Here is a 27,627-nt window from a genome sequence, read left to right as displayed (position 1 = left end):
TTTAATTTGGCTGAAGAAAACACTGTAGGCTAATACTGAGAATGTGTTTGGTGACTCTTTTGGCAGGCTGGGCCGGGGATTTTGGAAGTGATATGCTGTACTGTACTTTACAGTAAGTTTCTGGACATCAACATGGGTGTAGCCAGGCATGCACTAGGAAAGCCACAGTGAATACTTTCTAATAAAAGTTATTTATTTTGTGCGATATGTGCTAGAATATAAACATTTTAAAAATTAGCAAATTCAGCACGGATTATCATTGTATGTGTGTGTATGTTTGTCAGTACAGAAAAAGCATACTTTCCAGAAAAGTGCACTTTCCTGGATAAGTGAAAGTTACCCTCTGTGGATGGGGAGTATATCCTGGAAGTGGAAATACAGTTCTAAACATTGTGGCAATGCCTTGACAGCCAATAGTATTCCTGTTTTGTGGTGGTTCTTCTCCTGCTTTGTTATACTATCTGTATCTGTGTACTAAACTGATATTATAACAGAATACAGTTATGGCTGACTGCCAGTGTGGCTTCACTGGCATTCCGCTATATAATTAGATTTCTTTTTTCTAATATTTTATACTGCAGCACCAACACTTCAGTTAACTAATTGTGGTGCCACTGAAAAAAATTGGCTAGAAATTACAGTAACAATAACTTTAATCAGCTATCCATTCTTACTGTTCAGCCACAAAGTCACACTTTCTATTACTTTTCAGCAAATTCTGTTCTTGTAATCCACATATGAGAGAAGCTATGAACTGGACACTGTATAACATTTTAGCAAATGGCTGACCTGTTCCCAAAAGATTTTAGACATCTTTAATATGCTGCCTTATTGTTGTCAGTATATGCTTCAAAAAACACAGAAGGGCTAACTACTGCAACCATTAATGATGGAAACATCAGAAGCAGATTTGACTCCACTCAGGCCTGTCTGCAGCCCAGCAGTCCAGCGACCCTGCATGAAAGTACAAAATATCATGCAATGAATAAGCATTATCTATCCACAAAACTAAAATCTATGGGCTGATAAAATGCTTCCTTTTGTATAATGATGTTTAGACTGTCAGGTTAGGTCAGAGGTTTAAGGTTGTAAGCTGTTAATAAGCATCATTCTACACGTCATGTTTTGATTTCCTCAGTTTATTTTTGTAAATGGTGTGAACTAATTATTTAACTAGACAGTGCATATTGATTGCACTTAAAAAAGAGGTACTTGTGCATAATGAGCTTACCCTGTTAGTAACAATAATTATAATAGTAACTTAGTAAATAAATAAAACAACAAACAGCTGACATGAGTTGAAGTACCAGCTCTGGTGCTTGACAAAGCTGGCACTGAATTATGCGTATACCCATCTTTTAGAGCATGAAGTTGGTTCTTGGATGGTTAACTGATAACCTAGAAGAAGTAGAGACTTGCCCATAGCAGCTAAAAGAGGGAGGATAGGGCAGTGGCTGCCCAAGACTGTGATGGTATTCCTTGCTGCCACACATGAAGAAATATACATGTGTAGGCCTGAGGGGCATAGACTGTCCATTTGCTGACAAAGGTGTCACATTACCACCAGAGTTGGGATTAGTGCCATACAAGCTAAGCCCTCAGTCAGTGGTATGCAAGCAGGAGTTCAGACAGCTCTCATGGCTGCCTTAATGTTGGCATCCTCTGGGTGGGGCTTCCCATACGATAATAGGCATATGTACCTCATAAGGGGATACATATGGGCTGAACCTCATTGTGGGATGGCTTGATGCTGGGCAGGTACAAGACCAAAAGAAAGTGAAATAAAGGACTGCATTTTCATGGTTGGTTGTACAAGGAAAGTATAGAAAAGAAACGGTGTAGTAATGAATAATGGGTTACAGAAAGTAGATAATTTACACTCTTCATTACCTAAAGCACTATTCCATACCTTTAATTTACAGAAAGCTTGTGAACTGTGCTGTGAATGACAGTTTTACTCTTTGGACAACACCAGTAACAGATGGCATACTGAAAATGTCACTTTGTTATTTACTAATATAGGAAGGATGTCATCCTTCAGTGCAGCAGAACACAGTTCTCTGATTAGGACAACAGAAATATTGTTTAACGCTCTAGAGGTATCAGATTAACTCAATACAGTAACTCAGAACCCTATTTTGTTATGTCAACCTGTGTCTGATGCTGAAGTCATCCATAAGAACACTTTTGGTTCTAAAGATTTGCAATTGTTGTTACTCATATAAACATAAGAACTATCTTGCTTTACGTCATATTTTCTGCAGGTAGTTTGCAGAGTATTAGTGTCTACTTACTTTTTCTCCCCGATGTCTTACCACTGAATCTAGGCAGTATAGTGTGTCAACTACTTGACTATAGAATTTCATAATCTGCAAATTATCTAGAATGATCTGAAACGTACCCTCAATCCTAAATGGAATATTATCATCGATAGAGTTCCCCACAGCAAGACATAGCTGATTTAGGTACAACATCATCTGGTTATCTTATTTAACATTTTTAACCAGGTAAGTAGGTCTGAATACTCTTTTCAGCCATTACTCAAGCCAGTCAGACAAATATGAAGTACAATACTAAATATGTACACGCTAAGCAACATTGGTTCAAATTGCAGAAAAACATTGACTATATAATTCAAATTCAGGTAAATAAAAAAGTATTAAGTGCAATACATAATAAAACTGAACAAAGGATGGCAGCATTATGATTAACAGACCTTTACAGACAACAGAAGTTTAGGGAAAATACTTTGAAGAAAAAACACAATTTTAAATAACAGTAACATCAATGACCTCTAGATGGCTAAATTTGCAGTTGATTGCAAATGAGGAGCTGTCATTGAATCACCCACTGACACAAATGTTCTCCAAGAAGGGCTGACAGAGACAAACAGCTGGTGCCAGAAACATGGACTAAAACAAAATGCCAAGAAATGCATAATATTGTCCTTCCGGAAGTCATCCACCCCTGGTAACTATCATATAGGATCGCAAGATCATAGGAGATTACTAGGCCTGAAGTCATTTTAAGCCAAGCCGTTTCATCCCAATACAATAACATGAAAATGCAAGCCAACACCCAAGACTGCATTTAGTGATGACTGCCCATGTCCAGGAGGGTTGTGGGCTCTATCCCTGGTAAGAATAATTTAAGGTGCCCCATCCACTTGTCCAGGTTCCTCTTTAACAGTGTCATAGAGGTGCTGTGTTTCATATGAATTGGTAGCCTGTTCCAAAGATGCAGCAGTTGCTGGGAGATAAATCTCTCCCTCCAGCATGTCATCTTTAAGTCTCAGGCCATATTTAGGTCCTGGAATGGGTAGCCCTAGTCTCATTTGATTTACTGATATGCAGCAAGTTTAAGTCTTGGATTGCTCTGTAGGCCAGGCCTAAGTCTCCCCTAAGAAGTCTATATGACATGGAGTATAGTGACAGGGACTTTAATCAGTCTGTGCAAGGCAGATGTTGGAGTTCCTAGATCTTCTTTGTTAAAAAACTTTGAGATCTCTAAAGTTGCTGCAGGTGCTTTGTACTGTATATGCCGAATGGACCATTATACTCAATTATGGGCTGGATTACTGCCAAGTACAGAGGGGTTATAACTTCTTTTGTTCTCAAGGTGATGCCTTTACTAATCAAATGTGCTACATAGAAACCCTTCCTTACTACAGTAGACACATTGTGGTCAAATTTAAGGTTGCAGTCAACTTGTGATCCCAGGTCCATTACCACTTCATGGGTACTTAAGGTATTGTTGTTGATTTGATAGTGGGAAAGAACATTGTTTGTGCTGAAGAGAATGATGATGCATTTCTTTGCATTTGTTTTGAGACTGATTAATACACCAGTTGCTGGTCTGCATCAGAACCTCCTGGAGTATGCCGACATCATTTGGGGATTCAATGATTGCACCTAGTTTGCAGTCATCTGCAAACTTAGTCAGCTACAACCCCTTAGTTTTGACCTGAACTTCTGAGAAGTATATACCAAACAGCAGGGGGGCCAAACACTGACCCCTGTGGCACTCCGCTGGTAATAGGTCTGCTGGTTGATGTGGAGTCACCCACTTTAATAGTGTGTGTTCGGTTTGTGAGTGCATTGGCAATCCATCTTATAACAAAGGGTTTACATTCAGTTTGCTAAGTTTATCAGTAATGCCCGAATGTGGGATTGGGTCAAAAGCCTTTGCCAAGTAGAGGTACGCTGTGTGCACAGATTTGCCCTGGTCACATTTTCAAAGAAGTTCACCAGATTTAACAGGCAGGTTCTGTCCTTGATAAAGCCAAGTTGGGTAGGATCCATGGTTTGGAGGTTGCCTATGTCTTTATGAGGTCCATAATGATATGTTCCATGGCCTTACAGATGAGGCTGGTCAGGCTTATGGGTCTGTAATTCCACAGGTCTGTTGCTAGGCCACCTTTGGGGGGAGGAATACCTGTTGCTTTTCTCCATTCCTCAGGAACAAAGCCTGTGGTTAGGCTATAATTGAAAAGGGTATTAATGGTGGTGTTAGTTCATGTTTTAGCCTGTTTAGAAGACAGCCTGGGATGTTGTTTGGTCCCATTGGCTGTGTTTTTTGACTTGAACAAGGCTTTGCGGACCTGCTTTTCAGGTATGTAGGGTGGGGGGAAGTTTGGGGGAAGGTTTTTTATAAGTTAGGAGGGGATAAGGGAGTGAAATATTCGCCAAACCTATCCACTAACAGGTTTGCTATCTTTGTGGGGTTAGTGTTTGTGATACCGTTTGGTCACTAGTTCTGCACATACTTGGGTCCTAACTTTTAGGCTATGTATGTAGTTCTAAAAGGCCTTATGTTTATCCTTGCCTGTACTTGTTAAGTTTCTTCCAAGGGAGCCCTTAGAGGATTTGACAAGTTGTCTTATTTGCCTGTTGAGGCTGAAGAGGGTGCTTTTCTATTGTTGGGGCGTTGCCTTTGTTTTCTTGAGCAGAAACTTTATCTGTATATTTGTAAAGTTTGTTGATGTTGGATATCCACAATGGCAGCTTGTTTTCACTTGGGGCTGTAGCCTTGATTCTTTCTAGTACAGCTGAGTTTATACACTTATGTAAGTGATTGTACAGGGCTTTAGTGTAAGCTTTGGTGTAGTTACCACTTCCAGCTTGGGGTGAGGCTTGGAATGCATTAATACCTTCACCTAGGAGGGTATAGTTTGCCTCAGTGAAGTTTTTTAGTCTGATTTCACCCTTTGAGAGTTCTGGTGTTAGTGCCAGCTTGAAGGTGATTGATTTGTGGTCAGTTTTAACTAATGAGAGTCTGACAGTTGCAGCAGTGCATCTGTTTGACATGTTAGTGAGGACCAGATCTAGTATGTTTGTTCCTCTTGTTTGGGTATGAAAAATTTGTTCCAGGGCATTTCAGTTAACAAAGTCAAGGATCTTTTGTGCTAGTGAACTGGGGCTAGCATTGGTTTACCATTTGATGGTGGGTTAATTGAAATCCCCCATAACCAGTGTTCTGTAAAATTTGGATTGCCTCCAGTTTGGTCAAGTAGGCTTCATGGGAATCATGACCTATGGAGGGGGATTTATAACTGGCTATGACTTGAATGGGGGTCTACCCATTGTAACCTGGACTTGGATTAACTCCATGGAGTTGTCCAGTCTAACCAGATGGGAAGTGAATTTATCTCTAATATAGACAGAAACACAGCCTCTTTTGGTTTTGCCACATTCATTTTGCGGTCTAAAGACGTGGATGGCATTATAGCATTGAACGGCTGGGGTAATCTCTGAATCCTTGAACCAGGTTTCTGTGACTGCCCATTCATCTACATCTTCTAGTGATAGAAGTGCTTCCAGGCAGTGCAGTTTTTGGTTTAAGTTCATAGCATTTAGCAGCATGACCCTTATTTTGTTCTGGTTAGCTAGTTCCATGTCAGTAATGTTGTTTTTGAGACCTTACCTAAAAAAGGCACTATGGGTGAGACAAGTGCCTTTGCCAGCAGCCGAAAGCCTAGAGGTGCCAGGTGCAAACAGTCTCTGACAAAGCAGTGAGGTTTGTCGACCATGGCTTCTCAGACTGACAGGAACTGAATCCCATTTGAATGACACCAAAAACTAAGCCAATTATTGAAATTAATACATTTTTTTAAACTGCTGCATCATTCTAGGTGAGGATAGTATGCTGCTCAAGGCTATTCATACCTGCCTGGGACACATACTCAGAGAACTCAACCATGTCTCTCTTCATATAGTCCAGTGAGGTATATCTCAGGTCATTCACACCAACATGAACTATCACAGAGTCATAATGGTATTTGTTGCTGAGAGACCTGAGTGTATGCGTAATCTGACAAATCCTGGCACTAGACAGGCAGCTGACTGTGACTTTCTCCTCATCCAACCTGGTGAGTGGGACATCTATGTGTCTCACTATTGAGTTTCCAATGACATGACAATTTGGTTTTTGAGTGTTATGCCTTACTGGCTTGGTGGGTGAGGCACTAGTGTTGCTCTGTGTCATTGGTGCTACAGGGACTGTGTTAGTTGTCGCAGTCTTGTATTTTAGAGGACTCTGGTGTTTAGGTGAGTTTTTCGAGAGAATCTCCGTGTATGCAGATTTTTGTGTTTGATGTGTACGAGTAATGGCACTATGTGCATATGTAGTGGAGAGTGAGTTGATGACCTCTTTTGTGTTACTGTTTTGTGTGTGAGAGAGCATCTCTTGCACCCTGTACTAGAGAGGGTTATTAGTAGAGGGCTGTCAGTGTACATGAGGCAATTACTACACTGCCTCAAGAGACCCAAGTCAACAAGGCTGGCAGGAGAAGCAAGGGTAGGCCAACTGTCCATAATACTAGGTTGAAGACTGTTGTCACTAGGGGTGGCTTTTCAGAATTGTTCACGGAGGAGCTCAGTGGTTGGATATTTCTGCCTGCAGTTTTATTTTAATTTTTTTGCTGGTGGTTAATAAGTTACAGCTCACTAGTAGTATTTCTTTGCCTGGGAAACACTAAGGATGAGGATTACAATAGTGTGCTACAGTAGTATCTAAGGGAAAATTGTTGAATTTAACTGTCTGGCTTTGGAGCACAGTTGCATGGTAGTGTGCGGTGCTGTGCAATGTGCAAAAAAGTGGAAAAAATGCATGTCCTAAATACCAGACAACACACCCCTAAAAGTTGACCCAGTAGTCATGGACTTGGGGACACACATAGACAGTAATTTAGCCTTTGATCATCACATGTCTACAGTAGTGAGGAAATCATTTTATGTTGCCCAACTTATAAACAAAGGTATGGCATCTAGGACCAAGGAAGTCATTGTACCACTATATTCGGCATTTATCAGGCCTAATATTGAGTACAGCGCCCACTTTGGTATATACCTAACTACGCATATCCATTAACTGAAACATCCACAGCAGTTCCTTACTAAAAGAAGTACGTAACATGTCCTATGCAGATCGCCTCAAGGCCCACTCCCTGTATTCTGTCTCCTTTAGGCTGTTGAGGGATGACCTATGCCTGGCATACAAAGCATTATCAGACCCCACTCTGATGGGCCTCCTGCATATCCATAAAGCACAGCAAAAACAGATTCCCAACAGGAAAAAAAAACTTGGAAAATAAAGAAATAATCCCAACAACGACCTGGAACACACCAGCTTTATTGACAACAAAATGTTCCTTCGAAGGAAAATTTTGTTGTCAATAAAGCTGGTGTGTTCCAGGTCGTTCTTGGGATTATTTCTTTATATCCATAAAGCAAACAGCACCAGGATTACCTGTTCTAAAGACTTTCAACTTGCCTGTGATATAAATAGAACCTTCTGGAGAGACAAGTATGTATCCAAGAGACTACCCCTTCACTTGAAGATGCTCCCTATCCATGTGAAGCAGAGTCCCTCCCTAACCTAATTCAAGTGTTACTGGGACTATTGCATGGGGAACAGGTAATTTATCCTGGTTTGGCACCTATATCTCTAATGGACACAGGTAGCCTGTAAATGGTTCTTCTCCTAGGCTCCTGCTTTTAAATGTTTCATCTCATAAACCCCTACGTACACTTATCAAGGGTACCAGAACTTGTCAGAGATTTGGGATGCATGACTAGACTTAAAAAGGCCCTTGTAGTTTTTAACCTAGTAAACACCTATGAAACTATGAAACTATGAGTAACAGCAGCAATTACAAAGTCGACAGAGAATGGTAGTGGTCTGGATACAGTTCCTATGTAAAAAAATGGAGAGAAAAGAAAGAAAAAAATTAAGTTTTCCTCATTATGCTATTTTCTTGTTTATTTCCTCCAGAAAATTCAGCAGAAAGTCAGTCTACTGATGCAGCAGGAGAGAGAGTACTGCACAGCTGTGTGACCACTGGTTTCTTTTCAATGTAGTCCCTTTACTGTTTGTTGAAAGTGAATAAGAGTTTCACATCTTAATATGAGTTGCTTAATCAAATGGGATGCCAACATATCTACTGTTGATTTAAATAACTAAGTTCTGTGGCCCTGTGCAGTTACTGTGGATTTATATTAGCAAACTTCATGGGTATCTAAGGTTTCTATTGCAAAACATCTGACTAAAAATCCAACATGCTAATGAGAAAAAAATCCTTGTTCCAGGACATTGTCTTATACCCCAGGACTTTTTTATTAGTAGAACTGAAATGCTTGCTATGTTTAATTTGCATAATCTTCAAAAGTATTTAGTAAAGAGAGAAGCATAAAAAACGGTTCCACGTGTCACTCTGGATGATTTTATTTCTAATTATTTGCAGGTAATTGAGGGATCTTCATTTGTACTAGGTGATTTGTTTTAAAATTCGTCATGTGATTTTATAAATGTAATGTGTTTCGGTTAACCAGTACCACTGCTGAAGCTCCAAGCAGGTTAAACCAGTATAATGTGAGTTAGTTATGAAGTAGGTCTGCGCATGAATTTTGTTTACTGAAAAAAAGAGCAGTTTATTATGGGGTAGAGATCATAAATAGAATTTAGTAAGGCATGGTGCATGATGCCACACTGAATGGTAATGAGCCGGTAAGACTCAGAGATCTAAGTTACTACTGGTAGCATCTTGGTAAGATGAAAGAAAAGATAGTAAATGGAGTTTTCTCAGCTGAAAGATGGTTATCAGTGGGTACAAAATAGGCCAGAAATCTGTCCATTTTCTCCATTGCCACTAGAAATAAAAAAGGGTATGTCATTTTGAGACAATGCTGAGATACGCAGCACCTCCACAACACATTCACTAAAAAGCTAAATAATTGTGAAAGAATACTCTGTTCTGCATAGTATATACTGCCTTTTCAAACTACTGCTAGCATGATTATTAGCTTGAATAAAAGCTGCAAGAATGATATGAAATATAAAGGGTTAATTTAGAAATAGTATAAAAAGCTGAAAAATAGGAAGTAGTAAGTGTGCTGGTATAGCTTAGATATCTGGCATCCATGTAAAGGAGTATGTTATAGAGAAACAAAGTCTATAAAAATGACTGTGCAGATGGCAGCTGGAAGGACATCAGTGAAGTAAAGAGATGTAACATCGAGCAAAATAAAGTTGGAACATCAGATAGTGCTGGAACACCACATTTCAGATAATGCAAGACTGAGTTTCCATGGATCATCAAACTACAAAGAACCAAGGACAAGGGAACAAAGAAAAACTGTCATACAAAGACCTTCTGGTATAAATGTGATTGTGCATAAACAAGCTTTGGGTATTTGCCATAGAGAGCTGACAGCATCTGTATTACATGCTTGTAGATCTGAAAAGAAAATGTAAAAGTAAAGAATATTGAGTGAAACAGTTATCTTTGTGTATTTGTTGTACTCAGTACAATACTCAGTACAATATACTTAGGCTAGACTGTATAAAAAGTAAGGGTGGTGGAGTTGCAATCTTATTCAAAGAGGGACTTCAAATCTCCACTTTACCATTTGACCCACCTAAAAATAGCAAGGCTGAGGTACTTATTACCAAATTCCAGACTAACAAGAACAAATCCCTATATATCATTTGCATCTACCTTCCACCTGGTAATAATATTAGTACGATAGAGAATATACTAAGCCAGGTGTCCTCCACATACCCCCAAGAAACTATTATACTTGGTGATTTTAATACTGATTGGACAACTATCAAAGCTGATAATCCCTCGTCCCTAATCAACCTTCATGGATTCAGTCAAACTATAACCTCCACTACCAGAATCAACAAACCAAACAAAAAAGAGAGCATACTAGACTGGATTCTTATAAATAGACAACAACAAAGGTACAATGTTGGAACTCTACCCGACGATATTAGTGATCATACTTTAACCTATATTCTTAGGCATAAAAATGATATCTCTAATCCCCCCATTTATAGAATCATACGTACCAACAAACATTTCAACCCAACAGTATTCCAAAATGAACTAAATGCTTGTGACTGGAACCCTTTAAAAATTCTACCACTTGAACAAGCCATTGACTATCTAAACTCTAAATTTCTATCTATCCTTGATAAGCATGCACCCAAAAGGACCATCAAAATGAAAGACAAATCAGCCCCCTGGCTTTCCAAAGAAACCAAACAAAAAATCTTACTTAAAAATAAAGACTGGGCAAAGTGGAGAGCTAACAAAAATACTTCTGAGCAACTACTGTTTAAGCAACTGAGAAATAGTACAGAAAAGGCAATACTATCCGACAAAAAAAACTACTACTATAAACTACAACAAAACCACAAAAATAACCCCCAGAAGTTTTGGTCTAGTATAAATAAACTCCTTTCCCCAGGGCACTCTCAGATGCCAGCCCCACTTCCAGCAGACCCAAACACCCCCCCAGCAAACAGCCAATGCCTTTAATTCCTTCTTTACGGAAACCATACAAACACTAGCAAGCCAACTTACTCTAGACAGCTCAAACCTTGCCACTTCCACACCTAGTACTCTTCCTGCTTTCTCAATACAACCAGTCTCTACCACTCTTATCTTCAAATTCATCCAAAAACTTAAGCCCTGTACCCCATCTGCTGACCAGCTACCTTCTGAATACCTCCAAAAAGCAGCCAAAGTAATTTCTTATCCTATATCCATCCTCATAAATAGAACCATTAAGGAAGGGAATGTTCCTAACATCTGGAAAATCTCCCATATCATTCCCCTTCACAAAGGCGGAAACTCAAACGACTACTCTATCGGCCAATAGCACTTTTATCTCCCTTAGCTAAAATTATGGAAAAATGTGTTCATCATCAACTGTTAAACCATTTAACTCAAAATAACATGATAGCTAAATGCCAACATGGTTTTAGGCCATCCCATAGTACCATGACAGCCCTGCTATCCTTTACAGATGTTATAAATAGAAATCGCAATAACAACAACCTCTCATCTGTTCTCTTTATTGACCTCTCCAAAGCTTTCGACATGGTTAACCATGCCCTTCTTATCAACATTCTTGAATCCTTCGCCCTTGACTCTTTAGCAATTAAATGGTTCAGGTCCTACCTAACCAATAGACAACAAGCAGTTCTTTGGGCAGATAATATATCATCTCTTCTACCTGTCACCCTGGGAGTCCCTCAGGGCTCTATTCTAGGTCCACTTCTCTTCTCTCTTTTTATTAACAACCTGCATGTAACAATCCCAAATGCCACCTGCATTCAATATGCAGATGATTCAACATTAATCTGTTCAGCAAGCTCACCGTCTGCACTACATTCCCTGACACAGAAAGTATTCAATTCAGTTGAAACTTGGTTCACTAAACATTGTCTCCTTCTTAATGCTAAGAAAACCAAGCTCCTTCTTTTTACACCAACCAATAAGTCCACCCCAATAGATTTCTCTATCACTTCCAATAATGATATTGTCATACACCCTGACTGCACAACCAAGTTGTTAGGAATTACTATTGATAACAACCTTACATTTGATAATCACATAAATAACACCATTAAAACTATCAACAAGAAAATTGGTTCCTTATATCGAATCAAATCCTTCTTAACTCCAACAGCTAAAACCCAAATTGCACACTCCCATTTAATTTCTACTCTTCTTTATGCCTCTCCCATATATACTAACCTCAAAAAGAATAACCTTGTCAAACTAGAGCATGCCTATAACAACATCGCCAGATTTGCCATGGGTAATCCTTTTCGTATCCACCACTGCCTAAATCTCATGCAGCTGGGCTGGCTAGAAATTCAAAACCTTCTAAAAATCTCCCAACTAACCATAGCCCACAAGATATTTTATCAACCTAATAGAACTCCTATACTATCCAATCTCTTAATCCCCTACAAAAACCTAGATATACTACGCTCCTCTAACAAGCTTCTAGCTAGCATAACCAAAACTAACAATTTGGCTGGAAACTCCCTGTTTTCTAACACTGTGGGAAAAGACTGGAACCTACTTCCCAAAGAACTAACATCACTCTCTTCTTTGCCTCTCTTTAAACAAAAGCTCAAAACACACTTTAAAATACACTGGTTATGCCCATGCAGTAAACCAGACTAACCCTTCCTTGCCTGTGCTCATATTTGTCTATACCATACTAAGTTTTTTTGTTTTTTTCCCTCATTATTTCTCTTATGAGGAACTGAACTGGTGATCACAATGATACATACTGATATTAAAAAAAAAAAAGATGCATACTTTATTTCTACCATGTTTATGTACTATGTAACAATTATGATTCCTTCATTGTTTGTATTTCATGTTTTTACTGTTTGGAGCTTTTCTCCCCGGGCCTCTACTGAAAATGGAAATATATCCAGCTAGACCAGCCCGGTCAACAAATGTAAAATAAAAATACAGTAATAAGACTAGTTGATCACAATAAGTAATTAAATATACTTTGGTATGCTTGCATGTAAATGCAAGTAACAGCAAGGTAACAAACAGGAAGGCAATATAAAATTCTTCAAATTGGAAAGAAAATAGACTTTTCAAGACTGGATAAATAGTTTTACAAATATATTTAATTACAGGAAGCCAAGCACCTGAGAAAATCTCCAGAAAAGGAGAATGTTGCTAGAAAGGAAACCACTCTAACAACAAAATAAATGCACCCTGTAAAAGTTTTATTAGATGACCTAAACGTAAACAGGTAACGTGAGAAAGTACCAGAAAGGCTAGTAGGTCATCTAGGAGTAGAAAACAAGAGATCATTATCTTTATAAGCATTTGCTAAGATCCATTCAAGAGTATTTTATGGTGTTCTGAAAACATCAAGTTTAAATTCTAAGGGGAGTAAACAGTCAGTTCAGATGATGAACTATCGCCCCATTAGCCTGATGAGTCTGATATGCAAAGCTATGGAATGCATCATCATGGACCTAATAAACAAGGATATAGGGAATCTCCAAACTCTGGATCCCACACAGTTTAGTTTTGTGAAGGGTAGATCATGCCTGCTCAACTTGGTCGACTTCTTTGAGTCAATCACCAGAGCTGTGGATGAAGGCAAGGTGGTTCATACAGCCTACCTTGATCTGGTCAAGGCATTTGATACCATTCCCCACTCAGGAATCATAGAAAAACTCACTAAGCTAGGTATCAACCCCTATATCACTAGGTGGGTTGCATACTAGCTCACAGGTAGAACCCACAGTGTGAAAGTAGCTGACTCCAAGTCAGACTGCTGACCATTCACTAGTGGAGTCCCGCAGGGTTCGGTCCTGGGTCTTCTCCTGTTTAGTATCTACTTCTCTAAAGTTCAGGCCAACAGGAAGGGACTCTGGTTGACAAAGCTGGCAGACAATTGCAAGTTGGAGGCAATTATTAACTCCCCAAGTGATGGTGACATCCTTCAGAAAGGCCTCACTGAGACCAACGACTGGTGTCGGAACCATGGCCTTAAACTCAGTGCCAAAAAATGTGTCATCATCCCCTTTGGGAAAAACCTGGTTCCCATGAATTACCACATCAATAATAGTTCACTGAACACAGAAGGTGTTGTAAGAGATCTGGGAACACAGGTTGACAGCAACCTCTCTTTTGACCACCACATTGCCACTGCGGTCAGAAAGTCCTTCTATGTGGCACACCTCATTACTAAGGGTTTTGCATCAAGGAAGAAAGAGGTCATTGTGTCCCTCTACTCTTCCCTCATTAGGCCAGTCATTGAGTACAATGCCCCATTTGGCATGTACCACACTAAACACCTGCAACAACTGAAGAGGCTGCAAAAGAACCTCACAAAGAGGATCCTAGGCCTTAAACATTTGTCCTATATGGACAGACTAAAAAAACTCCAAGTATTCTGTCTCATATTGCCTGCTTATCTCTGCTTGACTTACAAAGCCATGTCTGACCCAGCTCTGTTAGAAATCTTACATCTAAAGAAATTCTAATCCCTCCGCACCACATGCTCCAGAGACCTCAACCTCATTGCCACAATCAACAGAACATGCTGGAGGGACAAGTTCATAACCCAGAGACTGCCCATGCTATGGAATAGACTTCCCATACATGTCAAGCTGAGCACCTCACTGGCCCTGTTCAAGAGAAATCTTGATGAGTGGATGGGAAATAGAAAATTCACCCCAGGGATCACTCCAGTGGCTTTACTCAACAGAGGAACTGGGGACCAAGGTTGGGTGTCACAATGCCAGGGTAATCCTATGGGCTAGGCTTGTAAAGGCCCCAGGGCCATTAGCCTAGTACACACCTATGAACCTATGAAACTATGATAGGAAAATGCATCAAAGACCTATAAAGGGAGGCTAAAGGCATTAGTGTGCATATTCTTGAAAAAGAGTATATAACAGAAACATTTAATTACATAATGAAACGATAGACTCCAACAGGATTTGTAGGCTTATAGAAAGGAAAGCATAGAAAATGGAGCTATACAAACAACAGAGGGTTAAACATCTCAGACCCTCCAAAGGACTAAAAGTCATTTCATTAAGCCTACAAATTGTCCCATGAAATGGGTAGGGTTCAAACTTTAAAGGATACAAGTGAACCAGCATGATCTGCTTTTGCTACAGGAAGAAAAAAGTATTCATCAGACTCCTAATGAAAATAAAGAAAAACATACTTAGATGATATAAGATATATGGTCATGCTGGATATATCAAGAAACATTTTATTTTCACAGAAATGATGGTCAGAAATGGTTTCTTGAAGATGTGAATGATTCAAAAATTGACTGCATTCTAGAATGCATGCAACACTTGCTGAAATGTACATTTACACTTTTAGTCTGCCCAACTCACTATCAAAGAATATACATACCAATTGCCATTTAATTTTATATATAATATATATCTATCTATCTATCTATATATATATATATATATATATATATATATATATATATATATTTTTTTTTACTGTTTTTTATGTCCTTGTCTGTTGATCTGTATTTGCTAACCAAATCACATGGACCCTTTATCAAACTCAGCCCAGGCCCCAGGAGCATTACATGTGTGAGTGACTTGCTCAGAGTCACACAGTAGTTTCAGTATCTGTACAATTTGTATGATGTGGGGTATTGCCCCCCAAACCCATATTTACTTAAATACATTAATTCATTAATTATGAGGTCACATAAGTTTAATTAAAATGAATATTACATCCTTTTACTCCGAGTCAGTGCCTTACAGTTGAAATTTTTAATAGATAAGGGTACGGGGTAAAGTCTCCTCCCATTATGAGTTCACCTCACTGCAAAAGCAGTGAATATTTTCGCTTTGCTCTTAGTGTGGTTATTCTATCAAGAAGATGAGTTACGGGTAATTCTTAGCTGGCAGTTACATGGTGGTGAATGTGTCACTGGAAAAGCAAAGCAGATCCTTCTTATACGGTATGGGAAATAAATAGCTGGTTAAATGAGATTTACAGCTATTTGTGTTCTTGTTTGTTTAGCTGTATTTGTTAACCAAACCACATGGACTTTTTTTAGCCTCAGCTCAGTCGTATTATCTGTGTAAGTACCTTGCTCAGAGAAATAGCAAGAGTAAGGAAGCCATGTGTCATTTATCTACTATCAAATGTTTTTGATGCCTCCATACTTAATCTGGACAAACATCATTCAAACAAGAATTTGAATATTACAACTTTGGGTTATACAGCAGGTCGGTAAGGACAGGTTGCATTAAAATGTTAGTAATGTGATGTTTAAAGTGTAACTCATAAATTCATTTTAGTACTGAATTGCTTGCCTCACTAATCTTATTGTTACAAAGTGTCTATTTGTCTAGCTTAACTAAAAGTAGTTTACAAATTACATATGCAGCTAAATGTAGCAACCAAATGACAAAAAAATGTGTGTGTGGCCAGCAGCACATATGAGTGCCTTTAAAAATTTAGAAGGGAAGGTTTTAATAGTGTCATGGAATGAGTAATCTAATCATTGCACAGTGATTAGTAGAGCTGCTTATTAAAAAAGTATAGAAAACAAGTAATATTACATTGAAAATAAGGACATATCATACTGCCAATGTCAGAACTGCTATTCTGACTTTCTAATAACATTTATCAATGTGCCTAAAACTTTGACTTACTTAAGGGAGAAAAATCTAGTCCTTAATGTTGGAACATTTGCTAAATTAGTTTTCTTTTTCTCTTCATAGGTGTTTCCTATCTGAAATGTATTACTTATAAATGCATGTTTTTTTGAGTGTTTGGGATTACAGCACCAGTAGTACTCCTACAGAAACCATTTGTGCATTCTCTTCAGCAGGGAATATTAATCCTTTAATTTACCAAGTTAAGAATTGTGCATGTGAATGGTAAAAATGTCAGCTATTAGGTGATTTCAACAAAAACTTAAAATCCTGAATCATGAAAAAGTATCAGCAACCACCATATCAGAGAAAAGAAAGAATGAAAACATCTGGCAATGATACTAGGACTGTTGCTTACAGTAAACCAAAAAAAACTGTTTTTAATTGCACATGTATTTTACTTTAAAATGTTGTCAGTATACACTTTATGTAAGTGCATCAGATCATTTTAAAGTGAAACAAAACATAAAATCAGAGGCAGTAGGCAGAAATAAGAGCTGACATTAGCAAAAAGCTAAATAAAAGTTATTGATTATGTATCAAAGAGAAGCCTTTATACATTATTTTGTTCTCTGCCACCTTATTAACATTTGTATAAATTGGGTTACTGAGTTGTCATGATATTTTATTTGTTTCCTTTGTTTTTGTACTGACACCATATATTTCAAGATAGGTACATTTATCATGTCACACTACATATCTTACTGAAGGGGGAGTGGATTATTATATACATGGCTTAGACTTTGTAAAGCACATATGTAACAATAGCTTGGGTTGACTGACAACTCTTTCTTACGTGTCTTTTCTTTTGTAGCCCGTCATGAATTACAACCCCTGGATGCTCCTGTATTTCATTTCCTTCCTGCTCATAGTGGCTTTTTTTGTGCTCAACATGTTTGTTGGGGTTGTGGTTGAGAACTTTCACAAGTGTCGGCAGCATCAAGAAGCAGAGGAAGCAAAGCGACGGGAGGAGAAGCGCCTGAAACGTATGGAGAAAAAAAGAAGGAGTAAGGAGAAACAGCTGGCTGGTCGGTAGTCTTTCCACATCTTTCTGAGTCCTGCTTGACCTTTGACATGATCCCTACCCAACCCCTTACCCAATCCTAATGTTTAGTGATTGGTTCAGTTCTAGAGCATGAGCAATTTGAAGATGAAATTTGCATGAAGGAATAATTCCTTACTGCACAGAACCATGGGGATAGGGGAACCCCACTGGTTCTGCATGGGCTTCATTAGTTTAGAGCTTCATTACTGTAGGCATAGATTAGTTTCTCATTAGAATTCACTAGTCTGAGGCAAACAGTGATGATTTAAAATGTCAGCAGAGCCATAAGCTATCTCCATAGTGACCACACCTACTGGTGCTGCTGCATAACATTAACACTGTTTGGGTTTATTTCACCCTTGTTCTACACCTACAGTATTTTATACTTTTACTGCACTTTTTTATTCTTATTCTTCAAAACAAAATAAAAAGGCATTAACTTACAATCAAGCCCAAGGGTGCAATAAAGAGTTAAAAATTAGTTCATTGTAGTATCACATATGACATTGTTTTATCCTTGAGAAATACAGATGAGTCATCTAGGCAAAACAGTTTCTTGTAGAATAATTTAGAATAAAGCTTCCTTGGACTGTTAGAAAAATTTATTTTTTGCCATTCTAGTAATTACTTTCTTTCTGATATTTAGTTAGTGAAATGCACTGTTGCAAATGATGAGTGCCTCCATTTTTTAAACCTATGCTTCCTCTTGGTTCAGTCATTGTCAACAATGGAAGAAAGTGCTAGGTCAGAGGTCAGAGGTACTCTTCCACTTTGCATGACTTCTCTTCTTTTCACTGTTTCCTATGTGCTGTGTGTTGTTCTGTGCTCCACTTTGCAGTGCTTTGTGTCCCATTCTACTCTCCTTTTCTCACTTCCTGTTTTTTTATCTCTCATCTGTATTCACAGAAAAAAAAATAAAATATTGTTTTACAGTTGTTAAGTACTTCCAGTCAGACAAATCAGAAAATGTTAAACAGCAATCTGGCAGGTACTGTCTGTGAGTCAGGTGATGGGTGATTATCTTTTAAAGGGGACATACAAAACAGATCCTGTAATTGTGTCAAATAATGTGTAAACATTGTTTCAACAAGATATCAGACTAAGCAACAGGCTGAACAGTCAGTAAAAATATGTAGTGTTTTAAAATAACAGGAACCATTGTCTTTCAATGTTTGTATGGAATCATATGACTTTTAGCACAATGGTACAGTTCAGAGATACATTGCTTTACACCTTCAAAAACTCTTTTTGAAGGAAAGCTCAATGGTGTCCAACTTCAGTAAGACAGTTTATAGTTTACTTTGCATGGAAATATAGACTATCGCTTCTGCTATATGAAGGGCTCTCAGTATTACTGTTTAGATATGGTTGAGCATTGCTATCTGTAGGTGTGAATACTGTTTAAGTCATCCAGTAGTTATTGTAGGTCAAAGTACAGCTACACAAAAAAACAAAACTATTTTTTTATTGAATTGTGATGTTCTATGTATGCTAAAGCCCCTGAGCCATTTTTACTGATTTTGTTTAATTAGTTGCTCTTCAAAATGGGTTTGGAGGACTGTCATAATGGCATGCATTTATTTTTTTATCCAAGATATCATTATCCCGCATTGCACTATGTTCCCTTATAAAATTACATCAGGAAGACAAAGCTTTATCTGAGGTCCTGTCTCTTCTTTCATTCACATGTGGCGTTTTCTGATTTCTTTTATCAGATTTGCCAGGTATCAGCAGAGATGCTTTCATCTAATTTTTATTATTGATATTCTATAAACATAATTTTAAAGTACTTATGAGTGTTAATCTCAAAACACTTGTTAATTTATATGTTTATAAATACAGAATTTAGTTCAGAGTTTCTGGATGATGTGTGAAACAGGCCAGTCATTTGTGGTTGACAATTCCTACTCATAATGACTGACTTTGTAATCTTTATCCCATACAATTTTTAAATTGCTGTTTAATTAGATCATACTTATTGTATGTTCTAAAAGCTGTAATGACTTACATTCAGCCATTCCTCCTATATTCATTGATTGCCTCAAGCAAAGACTGCTTTTGTTTAATTTCTCCAAATGCTTAGATTTTTGACATACCTTGATGAGAACTGACTTTGTTCCTAAGTCAGGCCATAATTAAAGGTCATTATGTTAAAAGTCTGCCTATACGATGCTACCAGTGGTGTTGTAAATGCCAAAAAGAGGTGAAGCAAGATTTCCCAGAAATGGTGTAAACAGAAATTTCAAAAACCTGTACAAAAGAGGGAAACAGAGGGAGTATCCATCAAGATTTTCCTTCCACAGGATGGCCTTGGAGTAGGATTAAAGTAAGGTTAAAGCACATCGTGATAAGAAAAACATGATGCATGGTTTGATATTGTCTTTTAATAGGAGATAACAGACTAAGTAAATAAATTAAAGCAGCATATCTACACAGACAAAACCACATGGAGAAAAAAATTACTAACTACAGAAACAGAGATACAAATGCTGCACACACGACCCTCATAAAATATCACCGTCGTTTCAGATATGTTGCTGTCTATTATAAATATATGGTTAGATATCTGTTTTCAGTGATGCAATTAACCATTTTCATAGTTAATCAATGCTGTCTCTCACAAGAAATGCCTTTCAGCTTTCTTCTTGAACACCGTACAAGCTTGATATGGCAGTGATAGGGATATAATGATGGGCCTAAGAGTGACCAGATATGCTGTTCAGCTCTAAACCCTACTGGAATTCCAGAGTAATGCATAATCTGACATGATTCACTGCTTAAATATATCTGTTTTAAGTGACTTAGATATTGACACATGAAGCCCTAATAATATAGTCAATGTATCTATCCAGATTTTAGAATGTTGAGAATATGCAGGAAGATCAAACAGGCTATTTGAGAGCCATAGTTGGTGTATTAGGGAACTCCTTGCTGAACAAATACTTTACAAATAAATGTGCTATAATTTACAGTCATAGGATTACATGAAATTATTACTTTCTCATAAAAAATCTCTGGACTGTGACCATTAGCTTTAGGTCTTGAACCATATTGCACAAAAATGCTTTAATGTATTATTATCTGACAATCTGGGGTAGCAGTCAGAATCCTTTTTATTTTAGACATCATTTTAGAAAGATAGGCAATCTGGGAGAGGTTTATGAAAATATTTGGTTAATGTCTGTTTTTTTTTTTTTTTTCTCCAGAAGTATCACTTATTTTCTGTTTGCTAGTTTGCAGAGTATAACAAATTAAAAATAATTGCTGGAAATTATGTAGAATATATAAGCTAGTGAATTGCTGTGTTTTCCAGATTTTTCAAATTCCTGCACATAAAGCTGTGTTGAAAGAATCTCTCAACATAAGTATCCAAGTACAATTTTGGGATCAGAATATCCCATAGCTTAAGTGTGTGTGTGTGTGTGTGTGTGTGTGTGTGTGTGTGTGTGTGTGTGTGTGTGTGTGTGTGTGTGCGCGCGTGTATGTGTGCGTGTATATACAGATATGTATATCTGTGTGTGTTGACTTCTATTTTTGAACACAGTCACTTGTACATTTGTCACGTTTGAAAATATCTACAGACGATTGTACAGCTGACCTGTTCCACTTGCACCAGATAAATGCAGTCTGTCACAACCTATCACACATCTGCTCCTACCTCTAAAATTCTGTAACTTACATCCAGTTGTGAACATTGTTAAACCTTCACCTTTTAACCAGGAGCATATTTCTGTTATATTTACCATAACATGAAGATGCAATACCGAATCTGCTGCCCTTTTCCAGGTTATATTTACTTGTTTTCCATATTGTTTACAATAATTTTGTGCAAATCCCTGTTTTTTTTTATACACACTAAATATTTAGCTGTGGCAAGAACTATATGCACTGCAGTAGAGATGGTAACAAAGCGTAGCAAATCTTCCATCTCTACACCTATAGAGTCTGAATGGAAAGGTGATATGTAAACAAGCAAAGGAAAGTATTGCTGAAATTGAAATCATCCTCAAGTCTTGGTGAGTGCCTTCACAAGGTGGACCCTGTTTTTCACAAAATCTCACTAAGACGACACTGATATATAGACTGTATTTATATAACATATATCATGGACAGAAGTAAGTCAAAAATTAAAAAAAGATAGCTGGATGCACAAGACCCAGGATAAAAAAGTGCCCATTCCTGGTGGGCACACTGGTACGAGGACAGGAAAAAAATAACAGAGTAGAATCTTCAAAATATGGAAACATTCTTACAATGGGGCCAGGCCAAGGGAGAGGATGGCCCCCCTGTTGTGGAAGGAAGTGTCAGTCCACCAAAATCACAAAAACTGATAGGCCAAAGAATAACATGATAGAGTGGACTATTGAGGATAAGAAATAAATTATGTATTGTTACTGTTATGCAAAAAGCCCAGAATTTTCAGTCAGAAGATATACAAAAAGGTTAAGAGAGAAATTAGAGGAAAGAAAAATACTTTCACAAGAAAAACTGTCAGAGGCTTCAAATAAAAATATGTGTTCATTAATACAACAGATCTGTTGAAAACAGTATATAGACCAAGAAACTTTTATCTGTTTAGTAAAAGAAGTATCCGAGGAAGTACAAAAATATAAACAAGAAAACCCAGAGATTCCTGAAAAGTATAAAAAGGAATTATGGACATGGCAAAGAAAGAGAGATTTGATATGGTGAAATATTTATGCAAAGGAGAAAGCCAAATTAATTAATATAAAGAAGGCAGGCCCAAAGATATTTGAAGAGAAATACTGGCAAAGGCACCCAGACATGGAAAATTTCATAATAATAAAATAATATCACAAAGTGGGAATGTAGAAAACAAGATTATTAAAGTAGAAGTTAAAAAAATAGAAGTTGAAGTTAAGCATCGCCTGCAAAGTGAATGATTTGGTGTAGAAGGTCTAAGACAGGTAACATCACAGCATGATGGAGCGGGTCCCCAAAGTAGGGAGAAACAGGAATATCAGGAGACATCTGAAGAAGAAATATGGACATGGGAAAGAAAAACAGATTTAATATGGTATAATAACTATGTGAAGGAGAAAGCAAAACTAAGTGATGCAAAAAGAGCAGCACCAAAAATATTTGAAGAGATATACAGGCAAAGGAATCCAGACATGGTAAACTTTACAATACAAAAAATAAGAAGACAAACAGGAAAAGCAGAAAAGGAGATTAGTAATGGAGAAGTTAAAGGAATAGAAAAGTACCTATGAAGTGAAAGATTCAGTGTAGAAAATCTAATTCAGAAAGCACCACAGCAGGATAGAGCAATGGACATGCAAATTAAGGGGAAACCAATGGAAGAGGAAGCAATCGGGCAGGTGCCGCATGAAGATATTTTGGAGTCTTCCACAGGAAACCAGTATAAATGTTCACTTGAAGCTGGTGAGCAAGGGAAGGAATAGGAAAATGTGGAAACTCTGATGCAGTCAATGTTGAGGAGTGATAGGCCAGTGAGTTCCCATATGACAGACCAATGGATGGCACAGGGTGAAATTGAAGAGGATGTCTCACAGGAAGCTGCTTTAAAACTTTCTATAGAATTCCCGCAGTAAATGGAAAACAAAAAATGTGCCCTCAGTTTAGAAGAAAATGAGCTAGGAGAAGAGTTGCTTGATTTAATAGAGATAGATAGACATGATCAATGAAAGAATTAAACTGCAGAAGGTCAATAAAACCCAAAAAGTAAGACATCTGATAAAACAAATGAACGCAGTAATTGGGACTGTCCATAGAGATCCATGCGATATAACAGAAGTAAAGAGGATATATTACTGTGTAGCTAAATTAATAACTGATAATGTTCTACCACAAGAACACAGCATAGTGAGGGAAAGGAAGTTGATTAATCAAAAACCATCATGGAAGTATCGAATGGAGAAATCTCTAAAACAGTTAAGACAAGAAGTGTCACTGCTGGAAGAGTATAGAAGAGGGAACAGATCAACAAAAATACTTAGAAAGACAGACGTGATAAAAGCAATGCGCAGTATTACAACAGATCAGGATCTATCATGCACTATCGCAAATAAACTAAAACTCTCAGCACAGGCTGAAAAATGTAGACGTTACACAGATAAATATAAAGGAAAAGTTCAAAATAAGAATTTGCTGATGACCCAAAAAAGTTTTATAGAGAATTGGGAGACAAGGTAAAAGGAATTGAAAGACCACCCAAAAAAGAAGAAACAGATAATTTTGGAGAAGTTTTTATGAAGATCCTCTGGAACATAACAAAGATGCTCAATGAAGAGAAGAATAAAACAAAGAATAAGAAGTATAAAGTACATGATATGAAATGGAATGACGTAACAGCCAGAGAGACTGATAGAAAGTTAAGAAAAATCTCTAACTGGAAAGCTCCAGGCCCAGATACAATACCTAACTTCTGTTTAAAAGTATTAACATCTTTGCATGAAGATTTAGCCCTGAGTAAGAACTGTTTATATGTGCACGCTGAGCAGACACCAAACTAGCTATCAACAGTAAAAACAATGCTTCTTCTTAAGAGTGAACCTGTAAGCTACCCTAAAAATTATAGACCAACAACTTGCCTTCCAACGATGTATAATCTATACACTGGAATTGATGCCGACGGAGTTTATAGTCATTTAGAAGAAAACTCAATTATGGCAATAGAATAAAAGGGCAATAAAACAAAGCCATATAGAACAAAGGATCATTTGTTGCTAAATAAAGTCACTGTATAAAGGGGAATAATCTAAATATGGCATGGATTGACTACAAAAAAGCATTTTATAGTAGCCCACATTCATGGATAAAAGTTAGCTTAAAAATGTATATGATACACCCTCCTCTGATTGATTACATTACAGTGACCATGAAACAGTGGCAGACCACTTTGCAATTAAGCCATGATAATTACAAATTATTATTCCAGGGATAAAAATTCAAAGGCGGATATTCCAGGGTGACTCTCTGTCACCGCTGCTATTCTGTCTTGCCCTTAACCCATTAAGCTGTGTACTTAACAGATTAAGCCATGGCTATAATTTGGCTCATAGTAAACAACAAAATGTAAAGACTTCTCATCTTCTCTTTGTTAAAGATTTAAAACTGTGTAGCTTATCAGATGAGGAACTGAAAGCACAACTGCAAGTTGTCAAAACATTTTCAGATGATATAAGAATGTGATTTGGTCTTGATTAATGTGCAAAAGCAACCTTTAAAGCAGGAAAACTGCAATGCAAGGAAAACATCAGTTTAGGACAAGAATGTGATATAAAAGAACTTGAGCAAGAGGGAGTGTATAAATATTTGGGAAATGATGAAGGATAAACAATAAAACACAAACAAATTTTAATAAAACTTAATAAGGAATATTTTAAAAGACTTAAATTAATCCTGAAAACAGCGTTGACATTTATTATCAACATTCAAGCTATAAACCAATTTGCTCTTTCTGTCCGAACTTGCAGTTTTGGACTGACTGACTGGTCACAAAATGTGTTGGATAGATTAGAAAAACAAGAAGGATGCTCCATGATCAAAAATGATTTATAAAAATCAGTGCATACCAAGATTATATATTCCCTTTCCAAAGGAAGGATGGGCCTCCTTGAACTTGATTACATGTATAGATCTGCAATCTTGGGACGGCACACATATCTGCTGACTTCACAAGACCCAAACATAGTGAAAGTTTTGAAACATAACCAGAATAAATCTAAGATGACTCCCCTGCTTAGTCTAGCAGAAGCATATTGGCATCAAGCACGAATGGAAATAAAATCACAAGTAGATAAAAATCACATATTAACTGAATGTGCCAAAAAAACAAAAGAAAGAATAAAAAGTGAAGGATCAGATGAGAAGGCAAGAAATGTTGAAAATGCAGAAATATAGTTGAAAGTATGGAAAACTTCTTGAAAAAACTCATGGTGATCTGGATCGAATGCATGAATGGTTAATGAGTGGTAAATTTAAACCAAGAGATAAAAGACAATATCAGTGGCCCAAGACAGTCAGTTACATACATGTTGGTTTCCAAAGTCCTTTGTACATGTGGCAGAAACAGATAAATATAGGTTTTATAAAACAGAATTAAAAACAGTCACATACCTTGTTGCTGGTTGTGACATACTAGTGGCAGAAGGACTGTATACTGAAAGGCATAATAATGTGGCAAACTGTTGCAATGGGGATTGTGCAAACATTATAGTACTGAAGTGGCTGATAAACACTGGAAACATGAGCCACAAAGCATCATAGAAAATGATGAAATATATATCACATGGGATCACCCATTACCAGCAGTTCAAAAGATAGATGCAAGAAAACCTGATATAGTGGTCCATGAAAAGAAGACAAAAGTAGCATTTTTCACTGAAATCACTATACCCACTGACTAGAGTGTCTTGTATACACAGAGACACAGAGTCATAAAATATCAGGATTTGCAGGCAGAAATGAGAGCAATGTGGAAGAAAGACACCCAGACAGTTCCAGTAGTATTTGGAGCAACAGGATTTATAAAAAATAATCTACGATCGTATTTAGATATGCTACCAGTACATGTAGCCACATATGAATTGCAGAAAGAGTCATTACTGGGCACATTATGGGTGCTGCAAAGAGCACTTTTAGCTGACATCAAAGACTGACATAATATTAATTTCCTGAACTTTAATCATGCTTTGACTTAGGAATGGGGTTAAGTCCTGTCATGGTGTTAGAAACCCAAAAGATTTGGAGAAATTAAAAAAGGGAGATAAATTGCGATGTGCAGGTTTGCTTTCTGTATCAGTGCATCATAACATTAATTGAGAATTTTTACTGCATTTTTGCAAGGCAGGTCATGAAAAAGCATTTTCTCAATATAAAATTATAGTAAAAGATTCAGAATTACTTCACACCTTCTGGTTTCAGTACTCTCATTACATTATAGATATTATGAATAATGCCACCCCTTAGGAGAACTGAAAACTAACAACATGGTCTGAATAAAAAAGTTGAGCTTCTGTAGTGTCTGCTTAACTTATTAAGACTTGGGACTGTGCTTTGCTGATTCAGGTAATAAATTAATACTTCACTCCCGCTTTAGTGTGTATTCACCACTTTTTATGAGGATTGACAAAAACAGGAAAATACTGACTGGTTGTTGGAAACAAAACACTCGCTGCCTCGCTGAGACTTAAGGCAGTGAAAGGGTATAATGTTGTGTGAGCCAGAATGGGTAATACTCTGGTTGTCACTGTTAGCACTAATACATTATGGTTTCTCTTTACAGCTCATTGTGTGATTTTGGACCTCACGGATGACCTATTTGTCTTCCATTTCACTAAAATGTAAACAAATCTGTACATACAGTCACTTTTAGAGAACCAAGTGTTGTCCCATAGGCAGACTGGACTGCTTAAATGAAGATACTGTATATCTGAAAGACACTAATCAGTCTGAGATCCAAGATACTGCCTGAGAAGTCAAGTATTTAGTCTGATCCACCAGTGTAACATACTTAAACTTTTTATTCTCGGCATTTTCTCTTATTGTGAATACTGCATCCTAGCACATAGCAGCCACATTTATGTAGCAACACTTTTTAACCTGCAACATACATACCAGCCCAGTATCCTAATATACTTGGATCTGACCCCTAATCTTGAAACAGAAGTATCAGCATGTATAAGCAGATTATACCTTTATCAGGTAGTGCAGTAAACATAGTAACACACCATTCTCTGACTTTCACATACTGTAGAGAGCAGTAAACAGCTTTCTTAGACGTTGTATGAACTGTTTGAAAACAGTGAGCTTTAAACAACATCACTGGTACATTTCTCTCTCCCCCCACTCACTTTATATTTTATATGACTTTGTCTGTCATCTTTCAGTTATAAATATGCAATAAACTAAGAGGCTTTTCACATGACTCCACCCATCACTTTTATTTAGGAAAAAAAGGCTATTCTGAAAAAAAAAATAAAGCTTTGCCAATTATTTTACTAACAATAAGTACAAACAGCCAGAAGTGCATTGCATTGTATTACACACCTCTTTTTCCCGGGTTATACAGAATGATGTGTGATTGTTAATCCTGTACTTTCCCAACACAC

The 27,627-nt window shown here is 37.4% G+C and overlaps 1 protein-coding gene across 3 annotated transcripts in view; it reads left to right on the top strand.

Annotated features, from left to right (window-relative positions):
• LOC122817286 (voltage-dependent T-type calcium channel subunit alpha-1G-like) overlaps positions 1 to 27,627 on the top strand; it is a 1,023,270-nt gene that overhangs the window by 632,603 nt on the left and 363,040 nt on the right. For all 3 annotated transcript variants that reach the window (XM_044090511.1, XM_044090510.1, XM_044090512.1), the window contains exon 19: positions 17,300 to 17,492. In XM_044090511.1, the coding sequence (XP_043946446.1) occupies positions 17,300 to 17,492 (193 nt within the window). The remainder of the gene's footprint in view (positions 1 to 17,299; positions 17,493 to 27,627) is intronic.

This window comes from Protopterus annectens, chromosome 12.part0 (assembly GCF_019279795.1).
Source record: "Protopterus annectens isolate FY-2018-M chromosome 12.part0, PAN1.0, whole genome shotgun sequence".
In the NCBI taxonomy this organism is placed as follows: Eukaryota; Metazoa; Chordata; order Ceratodontiformes; family Protopteridae; genus Protopterus; species Protopterus annectens.
The sequence above is the reverse complement of the archived record's forward strand: the minus strand, read 5'-3'. Positions and strand labels throughout refer to the sequence as shown.